This window comes from Pristiophorus japonicus, chromosome 17 (assembly GCF_044704955.1).
Source record: "Pristiophorus japonicus isolate sPriJap1 chromosome 17, sPriJap1.hap1, whole genome shotgun sequence".
In the NCBI taxonomy this organism is placed as follows: domain Eukaryota; kingdom Metazoa; phylum Chordata; class Chondrichthyes; family Pristiophoridae; genus Pristiophorus; species Pristiophorus japonicus.
This window is the reverse complement of record NC_091993.1, coordinates 72,515,178-72,537,459: the sequence shown is the minus strand read 5'-3', so window position 1 is coordinate 72,537,459 and position 22,282 is coordinate 72,515,178. Positions and strand designations below refer to the sequence as shown.

Sequence of the window (22,282 nt, the reverse complement as noted above, 5' to 3'; positions counted from 1 at the left end):
TAAGAACGTTTATGAACATTTGCTGAGGATCCCAGTCTAAGACTGGTGAAGAGCAAAGAATGTCACATATGAAGAAGGAAGAGAGCATAAAAGAGAGCCCGAGCGAATCATGGCGTTACTGGAAAGAATCAGAGGATGAGCTATCAATTTTGAGGGCAATAAAGATAGCCATGAACGTGGAGATGCACGGGATTGTAGGTGGTTTACAAGACATGGTACCTGACCCATGGAAATGCTCATTTGAAAAGGCTCAGGGCGGCAGATGAATTTATCAAAGAGTTAAATTCAACTTGGGAGGGCATCACAGTTGAGTTTCTCAATTTAAAAAACATTATTGCACTGGGACATCTAATGACACCATGTTCACCATAAAGTTCCATCCCAGATTTCACCTCATGTGCAGGAGGTCCATTTTGTACCTGCTACTTGGCGATCACTCTGCATCACTTCTTTCAGGGGTGTCATTAAAAGAGTTCTTCCCAATAATCCCTTTCATCTCCCTCTATTCTCTTCTCTTCCATTACAACAGTGACTACACTCCAAAAGTATTTAACTGCCTGTAAAGCGCTTGGAGACGTCCAGTGGTCGTGAAAGGCTCTTTTTAAATCCAAGTCTTTCTTCTTTTCTTTCTTTCCTCTCCCCCAACCTATACAAACTTCATGTAGGATCTCTTTCTCTCCTCCCCAATCCATTATTGTGCATCTCCTGCTCAGTCCCTTCTGACCCCTGCTCCATTCACACACACACACACACACCTTCAGCCCTACTCACTCTCACCGGCCTAGCCTGCTGATGCTGCAAAGAATCTACAGCACAGAATCAGGCCATTTGGCCCAACTTGCTTATGCTGGTGTTTATACTTACAGAAGTCTCCTCCCACTCTAAATGCATCTTCCCATCCTGTCTCCATATCCTCTTGCCCCTCATGTATGCTTCAAGCCTCAAATACAACAATGTTACCTGCTTTGATCACTTCATCTGCATCGGAACAAGAGCAGGCTATTCAGCCCCTGGTGCCAGTTCCACCATGCAATTAGATCATGGCTGATTTGTACCTCAACTCCATTTGCCCGCCATTGATCCTTAGCTCTTGATTTCCATTTACAAAATTATGCCCTCTTGTTCTGGATTTTCCCCACCAGAGGAAATAGATTCTCTGTATCTAACCTAGTGAGTCCCTTTATCAAACACCTCAATCAGATTTTTTTTTTTTTTTAATTCCTTCCTGGGATGTGGGAGTCACTGACAAGGCCAGCATTTATTACCCATCCTTAATTGTTCTTCAGAAGGTGCTGGTGAGCCGCCTTCTTGAATCGTTGCAGTCCATGTGGTGAAGGTACTCCCACAGTGCTGCCAGGGAAGGAGTTCCAGTGATGATGAAGGAATAACAATGTATTTCCAAGTCAGAATGGGGTGCAACTTAGAAAGAATAGTAAGAAATCATAGAAAAAAACTATGACAAAGAAGGCGGCTATTTGGTCCATCGTGTCTGTGCCGGTCGAAAAAGAGCTACCCAGCCGAATTCCACCTTCCAGCACTTGGTCCGTAGCCCTGAAGGTCACAGCTCTTCAGGCAGTGAGTTCCAGACCCCTACCACCCTCAGTGAAATTTCTTTTCCTCATCTCCCCTCTAATCCTTATAGCAACTACTTTAAATTTATGCCCCCTGGTTATTGACCCCTCTAAGGGAAACAGGTCCTTCCTATCCACTCTATCTAGGCCCCTCATAATTTTATACACCTCAATTAAATCTCCCCTCAGCCTCTGTTCCAAAGAAAACAACTCCAGCCTATCCAATCTTTCCTCATAGCTAAAATTTTCCAATCCTGGCAACGTCCTCATAAATCTCCTCTGTACCCTCTCCAATGCAATCACATCTTTCCTGTAATGTGGTGACCAGAACTGTACGCAGTGGCCTAACTAGTTTTGTATATAGTTCTAGTATAACTTCCTTGCTCTTATATACTATGTATCGGCTAATAAAGGAAAGCATTCCATATGCCTTTTTAACTAACTTATCGACCTATCCTGCTACCTGTGGATATACACTCCAAGGTCCCTCTGTTCCTCCACACCTCTCAGTATCCTCCCATTTATTGTGTATTCCCTTGCCTTGTTGCACCTCCCCAAAAGCATTACCTCACACTTCTCCGGATTGAATTCCATTTTCCACTTTTCGGCCCAACTGACTAGTAGTCCATTGATATCTACCTAAAGCGTTCCTCCTCACTGTCAACCACGTGGCTAATTTTTGTATCATCTGCAAATTTCTTTATCATGCCCCCTACATTTAAGTCTAAATCATTAATATATACTACGAAAAGCAAGGGATCGAACATTGAGCCCTGTGGAACCCTACTGGAAACAGCCTTCATCATAAGTAGTCCCTCGAAATCGAGGAAGGCTTGCTTCCACTCTAAAAGTGAGTCCTTAGGTGACAGAACAGTCCAATACGGGAACTACAGTCTCTGTCTGTCCCACCTGTGACAGTCATTGAAGGAAAGGGTGGGTGGGAAGACTGGTTTGCCACACGCTCCTTTCACTGCCTGCGCTTGCTTTCTGCATGCTCTTGGCAACGAGACTCGAGGTGCTCAGCGCCCTCCCTTACAGTTTTAGTCTCAAAAGCACCCGTTAACTATTACCCTTTGCTTCCTGCCACTGAGCCTCAAAGGAAGCAAAGCAGGCCAGCGCCGTGACGCTGACGCGCTACAACGCCCCTCCCCCCTTCCATTAACGGGGAGGGCCGGTGTGCACTCTCTGCATGGCTTTTTGCTGGCCACCACGGGGCCACCAGGGAGGTGTGAGACCGGGCAACCCAATATGGAGTGCTGGGCTGCGCGATAGCAGCCCAGTCCACGCTAGGGCCGTCATGGTTGGGCCGACCCAAGAGTCGGCTGACCAATAAAGATGGTGACGTTGAAATAACGCCATGGGAGCGGATGTGGCCCGCGGGGCAATTTCCCCCGTGGGGCAGAAGGGGTACGGTGTGTGGCGGTGAGGGGTCGGCGCCGCACGGCGATAACTTTACCCGTGGGACGCGACACCGCCGGGACAGAGCCCCCCCCCAAACCTCCGGGGCAATTTCCCAGGAGGTGGTAGCATATAGGTGGTAAGAGGAGAGTGGGGCTGATTATGGACCAAACAGGAGACCTACGCATGGAGGCAGAGGATATGGCTGAGGTACTAACTGAGTACTTTGCATCTGTCTTCACCGAAGAGGATGCTGTGTAGTGAAGGAGGAGGTAGTGGAGACACTTGATAGGATAAAAGTTGATAAAGAAGAGGTATTCGAAAGACTGGCTGTACTTAAAGTGGATAAATCACCAGGAGTGGATGGGATGTAGCCTAAGATGCTGAGGGAATTGAGGGCGGAAATCGCGGCGGTACTGGCCATAATCTTCCAATCCTCCATAGATACAGGGGTAGTGCCAGAGGACTGGAGAATTGCAAATGTTACACCCTTGTTCAAAAATGGCTGTAAAGATAAATCCAGAAACTGCAGGCCAGTCAGTTTAACCTCGGTACTGGGGAAGCTTTTAGAAACAATAATCAGGGACAAAATTAACAGTCGCTTGGACAAGTGTAGATTAATTAAGGAAAACCAGCACGGATTTGTTAAAGGCAAATCGTGTTTAACCAACTTGATCGAGTTTTTTGATGAGGTAACAGAGAGAGTTGATGAGGGTAATGTGGTTGACGTGGTGTACATGGATTTCCAAAAGGCATTCGACAAAGTGCCACATAATAGGCTTGCCAGCAAAGTTGAAGCCCATGGAATAAAAGGGACAGTGGCAGCATGGATACACAATTGGCTCAGTGACAGGAAACAGAGAGTAGTGGTGAACGGTTGTTTTTCGGACTGGAGGAAGGTATACAACGGTGTTCCCCAGGGGTCGATTCTAGGACCACTGCTTTTCTTGATATATATTAATGACTTGTATGTGGGTGTACGGGGCACAATTTCAAAATTTGCAGATGACACAAAACTTGGAAGTATAGTGAACAGTGAGGAGGAGAGTGATAGACTTCAGGAAGCCATAGACAGGCTGGTGAAATGGGTGGACACGTGGCAGATGAAGTTTAACGCAGAAAAGTGTGAAGTGATTCATTTTGGTAGAAAGAATGAGAAGAGAACATGAAAACTAAAGGGTACAATCCTAAAGGGGGTGCATGAACAGAGAGACGTGGGAGTATGTGTAAATAAATCATTGAAGGTGACAGGGCAGGTTGAGAAAGCAGTTAAAAAGGCTTACGGGATCCTGGGCTTCATAAGTAGAGGTATAGAGTACAAAAGTGTGGAAATGATGAAGAACCTGTATAAATCACTGATTCGATCCCATCTGGAGTACTGTGTCCAATTCTGGGCATCTCAAAGATGTGAAGGTCTTAGAGAGGGTGCAGAAAAGATTTACGAGAATGATTCCAAGAATGAGGGACTTCAGTTATGTTGACAGATTGGAGAAGCTGGGGTTGTTCTCCTTGGAACAATGGTACCTTGGCCTTTATTGCAAAGGGGATGGAGTATAAAAGCAGAGAAGTCTTGCTACAGCTATATAAGTTATTGGTGAGGCCACACCTGGAATACTGCGTGCAGTTTTGGTTTCCATATTTACGAAAGGATATACTTGCTTTGGAGGCAGTTCAGAGAAGGTTCACTAGGTTGATTCCAGGGATGAAGGGGTTGACTTATGAGGAAAGGTTGAGAAGGTTCAGCCTCTACTCATTGGAATTCAGAAGAATGAGAGGTGATCTTATCGAAATGTATAAGATTATGAGGGGGCTTGACAAGGTGGATGCAGAGAGGATGTTTCCACTGATGGGGGAGACTAGAACTAGAGGGCATTGTCTTAGATTAAGGCGCCACCCATTTAAAACAGAGAGGAGGAGAAATTTCTTCTCTGAGGGTTGTAAATCTGTGGAATTCGCTGCCTCAGAGAGCTGTGGAAGCTGGGACATTGAATAAATTTAAGACAGAAATAGATAGTTTCTTAAAACGATAAGGGGATAAGGGGTTATGGGGAGCGAGCAGGGAAGTGGAGCCGAGTCCATGATCAGATCAGCCATGATCTTATTAAATGGCGGAGCAGGCTCGAGGGGCCGTATGGCCTACTCCTGTTCCTATTTCTTATGTTCTTATGAGCCAATCTTGGATCCAATTTGCCACTCTCCCTTGGATCCTATTTACTTTTATCATCAGCCTGCCAAGTGGGACCTTGTCAAAAGCCTTGCTAAAATCCATGTAGACTATATCAAAGGCAGTACCCACATCAACCCTCCTTGTTACCTCCTCAAAAAATTCAATCAAGTTAGTCAGATACAACCGTCCCTTAACAAATCCATGCTGACTGTCCTTGATTAGTCTGTGTCTTTCTAAATGAAGCTTTTATACTGTCCCTCAGAATTGATTCCAAAAATTTGCCAAGACCAAGGCTAACTAACTGACCTGTAATTACTAGATTTACCCTTCCTTCCTTCCTTTTTAAACAATGGTACAACGTTAGCAGTTCTCCAATCCTCTGGCACCATTCCTATAGCCAGGGAGGATTGGAAAATGATGGTCAAAGCCTCCGCAATTTCCTCTCTTGCTTCTTTTAATAGCCTAGGATATATTTCATCTGGTTCAGGCGATTTATCTACTTTCAAAGATGCTAAACCCCTTAATATTTCCTCTCTTACTATGTTTATCCCATCCAATATTTCACTCTCTTCCTCCTCAACTTAAACGTCGGCATCGTCATTCCTCTTTTGTGAAGACAGCCGCAAAGTATTCATTAAGTACCTTATCCATATCCTCCGCCTCCACACATAGGTTATCATTTTGGTCCCCTCTTATTATCCTCTTGCTTTTTACGTAATTATAAAACATCTTTGCATTTTCTTTGATTCTACTTGCCAGTATTTTTTCATGCCCTCTCTTTGTTTTCCGAATTTCAATTTTTAATTTCACCCCTACACTTTCTATACTCTTCTCGGCTCTCTGCAGTATTCAATTCTCGATGCCTGATACAAGCTTCCCTTTTTTGCCAAATCTTACCCTGTATGCACCTGGTCATCCAGAGGGCTCTAAATTTGGCAGTTTATCCATTTTCTTGGTGGGAACATGTTTACCCTGAACCCCTTGTATCTCCCTCTTGAATGCCTCCCACTGCTCTGACTGATTTACCTTCAAGCAGCTGTTCCCGTCCATTTTTGCTAAATCACTTCTCAACCTAGCAACATTGGCCTTCCCCCAATGTAGAACCTTTACTCCTGGTTTATCTATCTTTGTCCTTATCCATAACTATGCTAAAATTAATTGAATTATGATCACTACCACAAAAATGCTCTCCCACTGATATTCCATCTACCTGCTCAGCTTCATTCCCTAAAACTAAATCTAGAACTACTCCCCCCACCCCCCCATGCAATTTGGAAATTCTGTGCCTTCTATACCTTTTACACTGATTGATTGTATTCCAGCTAATTTTAGGATAACCGAAATCCCCCACTATTACTGCCCTATTGTTTTTACACTTGTCAGAGATTTGTTCTTTTATCTCCCTCAGACTGTTTGGGGGTCTATAGTGTGATTGTCCCATTTTTGTTCTTTCATTCAATCCATATAACATATCATCCCGTCTCACAGCTGTAATTGTTTATTTAACCAATATAGCCACCCTCTCCTCTTTTTTAACCCCCTCAATCTTGTCTGAAAATCCTGCAAACAGGAATGTTCTGCTGCCATTCCTACCCCTCTTTAAGCCATGTTTCAGTAATCGCCAAGATATCATACTTTTATGTGTCTATCAGCACCCTCAGCTCATCTAACTTATTTACTATACTCCTTGCATTGAGGTATATACCATTAAACGCAGCCAAATTCCTTTTTTGTCTATTTTTCAACCTTTGTTTGCTGTCCCTTCCAAACTCTCTTACTACTCTTCTACCTTCCAACGATAACTCTGCTTTTCTCCCTTCTGAATCTATGCTCAGCTTCCCATCCCTATGCCAAGCTAGTTTAAACCCTCCCCAACAACACTAGCAAATCCCCTCACCAGGATATTGGTTCTGGCCCTGTTGAGGTGCAACCTGTCAGACTTGTACAGATCCCACCTCCACCAGAACCAGTCCCAATGCCCCAACAATCTAAAGCCCTCCCTCCTGTACCATCTCTCCAGCCACACATTCATCTACTCTATGCTCATGTTTCTGTACTCACTAGCACGTGGCACTGGGAGTAATCCGGAGATTACTACTTTTGGGGTCCTGCTTCTTAATCTCTTCCCCAACTCCCTAAAATCTGCCTGCAGGACCTCATCCCTCTTGCAAGTGATGGTGTTCCTATGCTGCCCTTGTCCTTCTAGGCGGTAGAGGTTGCAGGTTTAAGAGGTGCTGTCGAAGAACATTTGGCGAGTTGCTGCAGTGCATCTTGTAGATGGTACACAACACACTGCAGCCACAGTACGTTGGTGGTGGATGGAGTGAATGTTTAAGGTGGTGAATGGGGTGCCAATCCAGTGGGCTTCTTTTAAATTCATTAAATGGGATGTGGGCTTCGTGGCAAGGCTAGAATTAGGCCTATCCCTAATTGCCCTTGAGAAGGTAATTGGCCAGATTGGATTTGTCCTACTTTTTGTGGACAGGACATACCTGGGCAGTTTTCCACATTATCGGGTAGATGCCAGTGTTGTAGCTGTACTCGAACAGAATGGCTAGAGATGTAGCCAGTTCTAGAGCACAAGTCTTGTGTTGTAGCTTCCCCAGGTTGGCACCTCATCATTAGGTATGCCTGGCACTGCTCCTGGTATGCTCTTCTCATTGAACTAGTGTTGATCCCCTGGCTTGATGGTAATGGTAGAGGGATATGCCAGGCCATGAGGTTACAGATTGTGGTGGAATACAATCGGCTGCTGTTGATGGCCCACAGCACTTCATGGATGCCCAGTTTTGAGCTGCTAGATCTGTTCTGAATGTACCCCATTTCGCAAATAGTGCCACACAACAACGCCCTCAGGGACTTTGTCTCAACAAGGACTGCGCAGTGGTCACTGCTACCAAAGCTGTCATGGACAGATACATCTGCGACAGGTAGATTGGCGAGGACAATGTCAAGTAAGTTATTCCCTCGTGTTGGTTCTAAGAACAAAAGAATTAGGAGCAGGGGTAGGCCATATGGCCTCTCGAGCCTGCTCCGCCATTCAATAAGATCAGCTCCACTTTCCAGCCCGATCTCCATATCCCTCGATTCCTCTAGACTCCAAAAATCTATCCATCTCATCCTTGAATATACTCTGCCCAGAGGGTCCTTTACTATGAGATTGCTTATTAACCCAGACTCATTACACAATATAAGATCTAAAATAGCCTGTTCCCTGGTTGGTTCCATGATGTATTGTTCTCAGAAACTGTCCCAAATGCATTCCATTAACGTCCTCCAGCCTACCGTTGCCAATTTGATTTGTCCAATCTATATGAAGATTAAAGTCCCCCGTGATTATTTCATTATCTTTGTTACAAGCTCCTACTATTGATTAATATTCTGTCCAACGGTATAGCTACTGTTAGGGGGGCCTATATACTACTCCCACCACTATTTTCTGCCCCTCGTTATTCCTCATCTCCACCCATACCGATTCCACTTCCTGATCTTCTGAGCCGAGATCCTTTCTCTCTACTGTCCTTATGTTATCCTTTATTATCAGGGCTACTCCCGCTCCTTTTACATTCTGCCTGTCTTTTTGAAACATCAAGTAGCCTTTAGTTCCCAACCTTGGTCACCTGGCAACCAAGACTCTGTAATGGCTATTAGATCAAACCCATCTATCTCTATTTGTGCCACAAGTTTGTCTATCTTGTTACTAATGCTTCATGCACTCAGATAAAAAGCCTTTAATTTAGTTATCATTATTCCCTGCTGCACTATCACTCTCTCTGTCCTTTCCTGTCACTCTGCTTATTTTTATCCAAATCGCTACACTGCTCTATTGCATTGACCTTCCTCTTTAGATTCCTAAATTTCTCCTCATCTGACCCCTCCCCTCCCCATTTTTTACTTTAAAGCCCTAGTTATTCGATTCACAAGGACACTGGTTCCACCCTGGTTTAAGTGGAGCCCGTCCCGACGGAACAGCTCCCTTTTTCCCCAGTACTAGTGCCAGTGCCCCATGAATTGAAATCCCTGCTTCCCACACCAGTCTTTGAGCCACGCATTTAACTCTATGATCTGTTTAACCCAATTTGCGTGTGGCTCAGGAAGTAATCCAGAGATTATTACCCTTGATGTTCTGCTTATTAATTTAGCTCCTCAAACTCCCACAGCAGAAACTCATTCTTAGTTCTACGTATGTCACTGGTTCCTACTTGGATCATGGCAACTGGATCCTCCCCCTCCCATTCCTATGTTTTTCTCCAGCTGCGAGGAGATATCCTTAACCCTGTCACCAGGCAGGCAACACAACCTCTGGAACTCCCTGTCGTGGCTGCAGAGAACAGTATTTATCCCCTTGACTATACTATTCTCTCACCACCTGCTGCAAGCCCAGTCTGGCAGTTATGTCCTTCAGGACTCAGCCAGCTGGGTCAGTAGTAGTGCTACCGAGCCACTCTTGGTGACGGATATGGAAGTCACCCATCCAGCGTGCATTCTATGCCCTTGTTACCCTCAGTGCTTCTTTCAAGTGGTGTTCAACATGAAGGAATACTGATTCATCAGCTGAGGGAAGGCAGTAGGAGGTTTCCTTGCCTATGCTTGACCTGAAGCCATAAGACACTGTGGGGTTCAGAGTCAACGTTGAAGCCTTCCAGGGCCACTCCCTCCCGACTGTATACTTCCATGTCCATCATCAAGAATGGCTCGGTAGCACTATTACTGACTGAGCTGGCTGAGTCCTGAATACACAACTGCCAGACTGGGCCTGCAGCAGGTGGTGAGAGAATAGTATAGTCAGGGGGATAGATACTGTTCTCTGCAGCCACGACAGGGCGTTCCAGAGGTTGTGTTGCCTGCCCTGTATACTAAAGTGCCGCCACATCGGGTGGGTCTGTCCTGCTGGTGGGACAGGATATACACAGGGATGGTGATGGAGGAGTCTGGGACATTGGCTTGAAAGGTATGATTCTGTGAGTATGACTGTCAGGCTGTTGCTTGACAAGTCGGTGGGACAGCTCTCCCAATTTTGGTACAGGTCCACAGATGTTAGTGGCAAGGACATTGCAGAGATGACTAGGCTGGGTGTGCAGTTGTTGTGTCCGCAGCTGAGGTCGATATGGGTAATCCATCCGGTTTTATTCTTATTATTGTTTTTCGTAGCGGTTTGTTACAACTGAGTGGCTTGCTAGGCCATTTCAGAGGGCAGTTAAGAGTCATCCACATTGCTGTGGGTCTGGAGTCACATATTGGCCAGACCAGGTAAGGATGGCAGATTTCCTTCCCTAAAAAGGACATTAGTCCTGAATCTTCTAAACAAGGGAATACAAGCCAAGTCGTTGCAACCTGTCCCCATAATTTAACCCTTTTAGCCCCAATATAATTCTGGTGAATCGGCACTGCGTCAATGTTTCCTTTAAGCTGCGCAGTCGTGCAACTGCCTGTAATTCCTGTACAGGCTGCTTGCCAGCTTTACAGTAGGAAAAACCACGCATGCGTGGAAATTTGAATGGGCTGCACAAAAAAAATTAAAGGGAACATTGAACTGGTCCCCCTCCAAAGCCAATATATCCTCCTGAGGTGCCCCAAACTGAACACAATACTGCACAAAATCATTGAATTCCAACCCCTTGAGATAATCATAGAATCATAGAAATTTACAGCATGGAAGGAGGACAATTCGGCCCATCGTGTCCATGCCAGCCGACAAAGAGCTATCCAGCCTAATCCCACTTTCCAGCTCTTGGTCATAGCCTGTAGGTTACGACACTTCAAGTGCATATCCAAGTACCCTTTCAATGTGGTGAGGGTTTCTGCCCCTACTACTCTTTTCAGGCAGTGAGTTCCAGACCCCCACCACCCTCTGGCTGAAAAAAAATCCCCTCAAATCCTCTCTAAACCTATCAATTTCTTTAAATCTATGCCCCTTAATTGTTGACCCTTCTGCCAACAGAAATAGGTCCTTGCAATCCACTCTATCTAGGCCCCTCATAATTTTAAACACCTCAATAAGATCTCCCCTCAGCCCCCTGTTCCAAAGAAAACAATCCCAGCCTATCCAATCTTTCCTCATAGCTAAAATTCTCCACTCCAGGCAACATCCTCGTAAATCTCCTTTGTACCCTCAAGTGCAATCACATCTTTCCTGTAATGTGGTGACTAGAACGGCATGTAGTATCCTAGAAGTGGCCGAACTAGTGTTTTATACAATTCAAGGATAACCTCCCTACTCTTGTATTCTATGCCTCAGCTAATAAAGACAAGTATTCCATATGCCTTTTTAACCACCTTATCTTCCTGTCCTGGTACCTTCATGGATCTGTGGACCTGCACTCCAAGGCCCCTTTGTTCTTCTACACTTCTCAGTGTCCTACCATTTAACATGTATTCCCTTGCCTTGTTAGCCCTCCCCAAATGCATTACCTCACACTTCTCCAGACTGACTTGGACAGGTTAGGCGAGTGGGCAAATGCATGGCAGATGCAGTATAATGTGGATAAATGTGAGGTTATCCACTTTGGGGGCAAAAAACAAGACGACAGATTATTATCTGAATGGCGGCAGATTAGGAAAAGGGGAGGTGCAACGAGACCTGGGTGTCATGGTTCATCAGTCATTGAAAGTTGGCATGCAGGTACAGCAGGCAGTGAAGGCAGCAAATGGTATGTTGGCCTTCAGAGCTAGGGGATTTGAGTATAGGAGCAGGGAGGTCTTACTGCAGTTGTACAGGGCCTTGGTATTGTGTTCAGTTTTGGTCTCCTAATCTGAGGAAGAACGTTCTTGCTATTGAGGGAGTGCAGCGAAGGTTCACCAGACTGATTCCCAGAATGGCAGGACTGACATACGAGACGACTGGATCAACTGGGCCTTTATACACTGGAGTTTAGAAGGATGAGAGGGGATCTCATAGATTCTGACAGGACAGGACAGCTTAGATGCGGGTAGAATGTTCCCAATGTTGGGGAAGTCCAGAACCAGGGGACACAGTCTTAGGATAAGGGGTAGGCCATTTAGGACTGAGATGAGGAGAAACTTCTTCACTCAGAGTTGTTAACCTGTGGAATTCCCTGCCGCAGAGAGTTGTTGATGCCAGTGTGTTGGATATATTCAAGAGGAAGTTAGATATGGCCCTTACGGCTAAGGGGATCAAGGGGTATGGAGAGAAAGCAGGAAAGGGGTACTGAGGGAATGATCAGCCATGATCTTATTGAATGGTGGTGCAGGCTCAAAGGACCGAATGGCCTACTCTTGCACCTATTTTCTACGTTTCTATGAATTCCATTTGCCACTGTTCTACCCACTTGACCAGTTCATTGACATCTTCCTGCAGTCGGCAGCTTTCTTCATTATCAACCACACGGCTAATTTTTGTATCATTTGCTCACTTCTTAACCATACCCATACATTCCGGTCTAAATCATTGAAATATACCACAAAAAGGAAGGGACCCAGCACCAAGCCTTGCGGAACCCCACTGGAAACAGCCTTCCAGTTACAAAACATCCATCGACCATTTCCCTTTGAATCCTGCCTCTAAGTGAATTTTGGATCCAAATTGTCACTTTCCCCTGGATCCACTTTCATGACCAATCTGCCACGTGGGACCTTGTCAAAAGCCTTATACACTACGTATGCATCCACTACCCTCATCGACCCCCCCTTGTTACCTCCTCAAAACATAAGGCCAACCGGTTAGTGAGCATGTTACATTGATGGGCCCGTGTTCTGGACTCCCCTTGTGCCACTGACCATCCCTGGCTCCAGTTTGCGAGCTGGCCGCCTCCCTCTATTGTAACCCCACTGACCTTTCCCCGACCCCGGCGGCCTGGCCTGGCCCGACCCTCTCTCCCACAGTGCACATCTCTCTCTGTCTCCTCAACAAGAGCCACGCTCCCGCACTCACCGCCTCTCGCACACCCGGCGCGTCATAGCCCTGATCGAAATATGGCAGCGCATCCACCACAACATCGCCGGCAACAGCGAGCGGGCCCGCCATCTTCCCCACCGCTCACCGCACTGCGCCTGCGCGCGCCTTCAGAGACGGGGAAACTCGCCGCGCAGCCCACTGCGCCTACGCGCACTTTCAACGGCCACAAACTTCGCGAACTTTCCGCGGCCTGGCGACAGGCTCGAGTGCGCACGCGCAGGCCAAAGGCCCGAACAATGGGATCGTACCGCGCCTGCGCACAAGCCCTGTAGTTTTTGAGCATGCGGGCTCGGTGAGCGCCCAAAACCCCAGAGATGCCAAGTGTCACTCACTTAAATCTTGGCCCATGTGTTCACATGGCTTTGTGATAAGACAAGTCATATAAAGCTAGGAGAAGGTGACCAACAGCTCCAAAAAAAGCTGCCAGCTCTGAATATAGATCTATCATATGAAAAAAGATAGAATCATAGAATGAGGACAGCACCGAAGGAGGCCATTCGGCTCATCGATTCTGCACAAAGACTTATAATAATAACTTTTATTTATCATATCAGGCAGTCCTTCGAAATCGAGGAAACTTGCTTCCACTCAAAAAGTGGTTTCTCAGGTGACTGAACAGTCCAATACGGGAATTACAGTCTCTGTCACAAGTGGGACAGACAGTGATTGAAGGAAAGGGTGGGTGGGGAATCTGGTTTGCCGCATGCTCCTTCCACTGCCTGCGCTTGATTTCTGCATGCTCTCAGTGACGAGACTTGAGGTGCTCAGTGCCCTCCCGGATACTCTTCCTCCACTTAGGGCGGTCTTTGGCCAGGAACTCCCAGGTGTCAGTGGGATGTTGCATTTTATCAAGGAGGCTTTGAGGTTGTCCCTGTAACATTTCCTCTGCCCACCTGGGGCTTGCTTGCCGTGTTGGAGTTCCGAGTAGAGCGCTTGCTTTGGGAGTCTTGTGTCAGGCATGTGAACAATGTGGCCTGCCCAATGGAGCTGGTCGAGTGTGGCCAGTGCTTCGATGCTGGGGATGTTGGCCTAATCGAGAACACTGACGTTGGTGCGTCTGTCCTCCCAGGGGATTTGCAGGATCTTGCGGAGACATTGTTGGTGGTATTTCTCCAGCGATTTGAGATGTCTACTGTATAAGATGTCTACTATATGTCTCTGAACCATACAGGAGGGCAGGTATCACTACAGCCCTGTAGACCATAAGCTTGGTGCCAGATTTGAGGACCTGATCTTCAAACACTCTCTTCCTCAGGCAGCCGAAGGCTGTGCTGGCGCACTGGAGGAGGCGTTGAACCTCGTCGTCAATGTCTACCTTTGCTGATAATAGGCTCCCGAGGTACGGAAAGTGGTCCATGTTGTCCAGGGCCGTGCCGTGGATCTTGATGACTGGGGGACAGCGCTGTGTGGCAGGGTCAGGTTGGTGGAGGACCTTTGTCTTACGGATGTTTAGTGTAAGACCTATGCTTTCGTATGCCTTGATGAAGATGTTGACGATGACTTGGAGTTCAGCCTCTAAATGTGCACAGACCCAAGCGTCGTCCGCGTACTGTAGCTCAACTGTAACATAGTGTAGACTACTATAGCGCCTTTAACATAGTAAAACATCCCAAGGCACTTCACAACAGTGTTAACTTGCATTTATATAGCGACTTTCACGACCTCAGGACGTCCTCAAGCCCTTTACAGCCAATGCTGCACTTTTGAAGTGTCGTCGCTGTTGTAATGTAGGAACCGTAACAGCTAATTGCAGTGCATGATCCCTCAAACGGCAATGTGATAATGACCAGATAAATTTTTTTTGGTGATGTTGGTTGAGGGACAAATATTGGCCAGGACACCAGGGAGAACTCCCCTGCTCTTCTTTGCAATAATGCCGTGGGATCTATTACATTCACCCGAGAGGCGATTTAACGTCTCATCTAAAAGATGGCACCTCTGACAGTGCAGCACTCTCAATACTGAACTGAAGTGTCAGCCTAGATTTTGTGCGTTTCTGGAGTGGAACTTGAACCTACAACCTGACTCAGGCGAGAATGCTAACAACTGAGTTACAGGCGGCATCTAAGACGTGGGATTAATTTTAATATAACCCACCTGGTATGAAACTACCGGGATCAAATCGACCACTCATTTTACAACCCGCACAATTTTACTTTCCAATCAGTAGAATCAGACGAAGTATTAAAATGGATGGCCAATCTGATCCCATCGGCTTCCCGTCAGGTAGATTGGATTAAAATGATCCCCTAGGAGTTGGATTGAGAGTGCAATGGGACACGGGCTTGGCATAACCTACTCTGCTGGTATATCCAGCATTCCATCGCTTTTTTTTTTAGTTTTGTGCTTGACATGGGAGCAACATTAATCCAGAATAAGGGGACATAACCTTAAAATTAGAGCTAGGCCGTTCAGGAACGATGTGAGGAAGCACTTCTTCACACAAAGTGGAAATCTGAACTCTCTTCCTCCGAAAAGCTGTTGAAGCTGGGGGTCAATTGAAAATGTCAAAACTGAGATTGATAAATTTTTGTTAAGCAAGGATATTAAGGGATATGGAACAAAGGCGGGTAAATGGATTTGAGGATGGCGGAATAGGCTTGAGGGGCTGAATGGCCTACTCCTGTTCCTATGTTCCTAAAGCAGAGAACCACCTCAAGAGGTTTTTTTGGCCAAGCATTGTTGCAAATATAAATGCTGCCCCCTAGAGGCACCAGCTTCCCCACTTTCTGGTCAGAGCTGGATCAAGCGCTCAGCCTGCCCATACCAGTTCAGCAATGTGTTTTTTCCACCTGCTGGCTTGTGTGGACCTTCTCTGGGTATTGGGAAAGGCCTGCAAGCAAAGATGAAAGTCGCACTTTTTAGTTTTCGAGCAACTGCATGCCTGCAACAGCTGGTGCTACGGAACCACCCTGCGCTAATCCCACAGCACACTGCGGAGCTGGTTGCTGATCAATTCTAGAATATAAATTGGGAATAAGACTGTGTGGAAGTGACGGTGTTTCACTGAGAACTTTTACACCGAGCCCTAAATTGACACAGCCGGTACTGTTGCATTTAAATCAAGAAACTGGTGCTTTGCAGATATATTTCTGTGCATGGATAACGTCGCATCGTTGACATTCTGCCTCTCTTGATTGTCAGGGGACCTCTTTCCTCACAGGTGCACTGTAGCTCAGGGAAGCTGCACCTGTCCGGCATCCAGTGTAGTAATAAAATCCCCCATCGTAAGGTCTCAGGCCTACAGCCAGGGCTGTTTTTGAGCTGTCAGCTTTTTGGGGGGCTTTGTCAGCTATTATGAAGCTGCTAGGCAGCATTGGGTTATTTTCTGATTGGCATGTGTGGACATTGAGACTGCTTTTATGAAATGATTACAAAATCGAAGTGAAGGCTGCGTAGAAGCATTCTGTCTTGTCCCAAATTTTAAAAATAACGTTCGCCGCAGCAGACGGAGGATGTGAAAAGTGCTGAAGCACATCACTGATGAAGTTTCATTAGATTCCCAATCTACCATCCCTACAACTGTTAGAGGAATCTCCGAATGCTTCCAGTCTCAGAACAGTAATTTGCAAAATATTAACAAACCCAACTAGCCGTCGGCAAAATAGACGGTGCTGGGGCCAAACTGTCCCCCACCTGAAAACTGCTGACTCTGACCAACCACAATTTAGTGCACAAAACAGTGTCTCAGACCTGAATAAATTTTACAATTCACACAATTAATAAATGAAATTACAACAAGAATTTGGGAAGTCCGGCGACAACAAACAAAAACACTGGAACTGCGCATGGGCAACTACTTCTGGGTTGTTGGCAGCAGTCGCGTCCTTAAAAAAATATCTGTGAGCGTAAGCATGATATAACATCGCTTCTTCAAAAATATAGATATTTTCGGGAGTCGGGATGGCCAGCATTTATTGCCCATCCCTAGTTGCCCTTGAGAAGGTGGTGAGCCGCCTTCCTTTTGAACCGTTGAAGTCCGTGTGGTGAAGGTGCTCCCACAGTGCTGTTAGGTCGGGAGTTCCAGGATTTTGACTCAGCAACGTTGAAGAAACGGTGATATATTTCCAAGTCAGGATGGTGTGCAACTTATAGGGGAACTTGGAGCTGATGTTGTTCTCATGTGCCTGTTGTCATTGTCTTTCTAAGTGGCGAAGGTGACAACTTTGAGATTAGGCCTCATTGTACTTTTGCGCATTGGCAACATTATTGCCTGGGCTTATTTCAGTCAAGTCAACCTACCGACTCCCAGAGTGCCGTTGAAAAGATATCTCATCTGCTGTTGCCATAGAGAAGTTAACTCTTTGAGCTTGCTAGTTTGATGCTTTAACAAACAGCGGCAATTACATCTATGATGCAACTATGTCAATCTTTAGGCTTTTGGGCCTCCATTGATTGCAGTTACATAAGAACATAAGAATTAGGAACAGGAGTAGGCCATCTAGCCCCTCGAGCCTGCTCCGCCATTCAATAAGATCATGGCTGATCTGGCCGTGGACTCAGCTCCACTTACCCGCCCGCACCCCGTAACCCTTAATTCCCATATTGGTTAAAAATCTATCTTATCTGTGACTTGAATACATTCAATGAGCTAGCCTCAACTGCTTCCTTGGGCAGAGAATTCCACAGATTCACAACCCTCTGGGAGAAGAAATTCCTTCTCAACTCGGTTTTAAATTGGCTCCCCTGTATTTTGAGGCTGTGCCCCCTAGTTCTAGTCTCCTCTACCAGTGGAAACAACCTCTCTGCCTCCATCTTGTCTATCCCTTTCATTATTTTAAATGTTTCTATAAGATCACCCCTCATCCTTCTGAACTCCAACGAGTAAAGACCCAGTCTATTCAATCTATTATCATAAGGTAACCCCCTCATCTCCGGAATCAGCCGAGTGAATCGTCTCTGTACCCTCTCCAAAGCCAGTATATCCTTCCTTAAGTAAGGATCAAAACTGCACGCAGTACTCCAGGTGCGGCCTTACCAATACCCTATACAGTTACAGCAGGACCTCCCTGCTTTTGTACTCCATCGCTCTCGCAATGAAGACCAACATTCCATTCGCCTTCCTGATTACCTGCTGCACCTGCAAACTAACTTTTTGGGATTCATGCACAAGGAGTCTGGAAGAGTCCGTGTTCCATGTTTTTATGGAATGCACAAGGTTGCAGCCCCTGTTTTATTATTTGAAGGGGCTGCTCCTGAAATTCTGGCTGCACTTCAGTCCCACTCTCCTGATCTTTGGGCACCCTGTGCGGAGGGGAGCGGGTAGGTCCGAAGGCCTCCTCGTAGGACTGCTCCTGGGCACGACCAAGGGTGCCATCAGCCGGTCCAGGCAGCGGGCGGTCGAGGGGGTCGTTCAACCTGACTGCCTGCCTCTCTTCCGCTCTTACATCCGGTCCAGGGTGTCCTTGGAGATGGAGCACGCGGTGTCCACCGGTACGCTCGCGGCCTTCCGCGAGAGGTGGGCACCGGAGGGACTGGAGTGCATCATCACGCCCGGCAACCAAATTTTAATTTGATTTTACGTTTTAAAGTTTAATTTGTTTTAATTGCCGGTGCTTTTAGTGTCCCCCTTCCCTTTTATAGGGGGCACTGGGGAAAATTGTGAATTTAGTGCCCAAAAAAAACCCAAAAAAAGAAAAACACAAAAAAAAAAGGGGGGAAAAAAAAAAGGGCCTTGTAAATGTCTGGAGTGTCACCCAGGTCGGGTGGCACCGTTTAATGTTTTATGTTTTGCAGGTGAACTCCAAAAAGAGTTTCATGCACAAGGAGTCTGGAAGAGTCCGTGTTCCATGTTTTTATGGAATGCACAAGGTTGCAGCCCCTGTTTTATTATTTGAAGGTGCTGCTCCTGAAATTCTGGCTGCACTTCAGTCCCACTCTCCTGATCTTTGGGCACCCTGTGCGGAGGGGAGCGGGTAGGTCCGAAGGCCTCCTCGTAGGACTGCTCCTGGGCACGGCCAAGGGTGCCATCAGCCGGTCCAGGCAGCGGGCGGTCGAGGGGGTCGTTCAACCTGACTGCCTGCCTCTCTTCCGCTCTTACATCCGGTCCAGGGTGTCCTTGGAGATGGAGCACGCGGTGTCCACCGGTACGCTCGCGGCCTTCCGCGAGAGGTGGGCACCGGAGGGACTGGAGTGCATCATCACGCCCGGCAACCAAATTTTAATTTGATTTTACGTTTTTAAGTTTAATTTGTTTTAATTGCCGGTGCTTTTAGTGTCCCCCTCCCCTTTTATAGGGGGCACTGGGGAAAATTGTGATTTTAGTGCCCAAAAAAAAACCAAAAAAAGAAAAACACAAAAAAAAAAGGGGGGAAAAAAAAAGGGCCTTGTAAATGTCTGGAGTGTCACCCAGGTCGGGTGGCACCGTTTAATGTTTTATGTTTTGCAGGTGAACTCCAAAAAGAGTTTCATGCACAAGGAGTCTGGAAGAGTCCGTGTTCCATGTTTTTATGGAATGCACAAGGTTGCAGCCCCTGTTTTATTATTTGAAGGGGCTGCTCCTGAAATTCTGGCTGCACTTCAGTCCCACTCTCCTGATCTTTGGGCATCCTGTGCGGAGGGGAGCGGGTAGGTCCGAAGGCCTCCTCGTAGGACTGCTCCTGGGCACGGCCAAGGGTGCCATCAGCCGGTCCAGGCAGCGGGCGGTCGAGGGGGTCGTTCAACCTGACTGCCTGCCTCTCTTCCGCTCTTACATCCGGTCCAGGGTGTCCTTGGAGATGGAGCACGCGGTGTCCACCGGTACGCTCGCGGCCTTCCGCGAGAGGTGGGCACCGAAGGGACTGGAGTGCATCATCACGCCCGGCAACCAAATTTTAATTTGATTTTACGTTTTTAAGTTTAATTTGTTTTAATTGCCGGTGCTTTTAGTGTCCCCCTTCCCTTTTATAGGGGGCACTGGGGAAAATTGTGATTTTAGTGCCCAAAAAAAAACCAAAAAAAGAAAAACACAAAAAAAAAAGAAAAAAAAGGGGGAAAAAAAAAAGGGCCTTGTAAATGTCTGGAGTGTCACCCAGGTCGGGTGGCACCGTTTAATGTTTTATGTTTTTGCAGGTGAACTCCAAAAAGAGTTTCATGCACAAGGACCAATCGTGGAGCAGTGGAGGCGTGTCCTGCTCAGTTGGAGCTGTGAGCAGTGAGAGGAGCAGCTATCAACCTGTGCTCCTGCCTGGAGAGCCCTGAGAACAGCCCAGGAAGAGAAGGAAGGAAGGGGCTTCACCTCCAACTTTCACCCAGAGGGAGAGGAGGAAAAAGCAGAAAACTTTTAACAACTTTTTACCATTCTGCAAGGAGTTGGAGAGAGGGGGAAAGACCAACAACAAACATCCAGTGTGGAAGGAGGGAGACTCTACCATTTCTACAGGTGGGTGTGGGTGCATTTCCCAAAAGACTTTGTTATATTGGTGGGGGGAGGAAAGAAGACCACTGAGGGCCGGAACATCGCGGGGGGTGTGTGTGTGTGGAAAGTGTGTGTGGGAGCCTTGCTTACAACTAGGCACCACACACATTTGACCCCCCCCCCCCAATTGCCTAGCCTGGGATAGCTGGAGCTACCAGGCTGAAGTTTCTTTACATCACCAATTGAATATCGTTAGGAGTGTGTGCCTGGTGGCTCTAGCTGCCCCAGGTGAAGACATCTTCTCCCCCCACCTGAAGACCAACCCAAAGACTGTGTTTTTTGTGTTTTGCCATCTGGGGAGTGCACCCACCCACAGCTGCGAGGGGAGACCTGCCCTCGTAGTTCCCCCCCACTTCCCACCCCGCTCTCTCTTTCTCTGTTACTCTGTTTCTCCCCTCTCTCTCTGAGGCCCCTTTCTCCTAATTTAAAAAAAAAACAATTGAGACAACTGAGCAGAGGGAGCAAGGCCCCTCCCCAATTGCCAACTAGGGGAGAGGTGCCTCGTTAAGGGCTCCTCTGCGCAGTTAATATACGAGGCCAATAAAGACCATTAAGGCCTGTGACTTTGGGGTGGGTGTAGCCCTTAAAGGGACCCCGTGATGGCGACCCCATCCACGCCGGTGGCAGGGCCAGCAAGGAAATATGCGCAGGTGGCAACCGCTTCCACGGCACCTCCTGCGCCACCCGCTGCCCTGCCACCATTCAGATTAATCACCAAAAAACACGGGGTCAAGAGCTACACTCACCCCACAATGAGCATCGAGGAGTGCGTGCGGGCGATGGCTGGGGTAGTCGGCCCCTTGGCCATTGTCGCAGCCTCCAAGATGTCTGGGAAGGCCGTGTTCTTCCTGGGGTCGGAGCGGGCGGTGTCCCTGGCCCTTGAAAAGGGGCTCACGGTGGGCGGGACGTTCCTGCCGGTGGACCCTCTCGAGGCCACCGCGCAGAGGGTCATTATATCGAACGTCCCGCCCTTTGTTCCCGCTGGGCTCCTCCTCCCTCACCTACACCAACTGGGGGAGGTAAGGTCGGGGATCAACCCCATACCGCTCGGCCTCAGGGAGAGCAGCCTGCGCCACGTGTTCTCCTTCCGCCGCCAGCTCTTTGTCCGGCTGGCGCGGGAGGAGACGACGGAGGGGTCTTTTAATGTGGTGCACGAGGGGACTGCCTACCGCGTCTTCTGGACGTCGGACGGCGTGCGGTTCCATGCCTGCAGAGAGGTGGGGCACGTTCGTAAGAACTGCCCCGCCTCCAAGGCCGCCAAACCACCGAAGGCGGCCAAGGCTGGCGCCGCCGCCACCCCTCCCCCTAGTTGCGTCCGCGTGCCGGGAGCCGTAGGTGCGCGGGCATCGTCGGAGGCCTTTGTTTTCAGGGCCTCCGGCGGGGGGGAGGGAGAGCGTCCGACCGGAAAGAAGGCGCGGAAGAAGGCAAAACATCAAGAGGCGGGTCCCCTCAGTGCGCCAGATAATTTGACCACCGCGCTCAGCCCAACCCCGTCACCGGCGAGCGCGGGGTGCCCCGAGCCCGTGCCTGAGCCCTTGAACAACACCACAGAGGGGCCCGGGCGCGGGCAAGAAAAGGAAAAGGGGGGGGCGGAGCGGGGGGCCTCGGCAGACATGGAGGTCTCCCTGACTCCGCGCGCCCCCAGGAACAAAAAGAGGCACCGCCCCAATGAGGCGGAGGGGGAACAACATCCCTCCGCGGAGGAGGCGGTGCCCGCCGCGTGTCCCGCGTCCCCCACCAGCGCCCCCAAATTGCGCTGCAGGCGCGAGGAGTCTTTCCCCGGGGAGGGTGAGGCAGTCGAGGCTGCCCAGCCGCTGCCTCCTGGGGAGGGCGTG

General features: G+C 48.0%; 1 protein-coding gene across 1 annotated transcript in view; it reads right to left on the bottom strand.

Moving 5' to 3' along the window:
• The window catches only part of bcas2 (BCAS2 pre-mRNA processing factor), a 32,104-nt gene extending 18,910 nt beyond the window's left edge, over positions 1–13,194 (bottom strand). The window contains exon 1 of the mRNA XM_070859148.1: positions 13,028–13,194. Coding sequence (XP_070715249.1) covers positions 13,028–13,120 — 93 coding nt within the window. The 5' untranslated portion in view covers positions 13,121–13,194. The remainder of the gene's footprint in view (positions 1–13,027) is intronic.
• Positions 13,195–22,282: the final 9,088 nt, after the last annotated feature.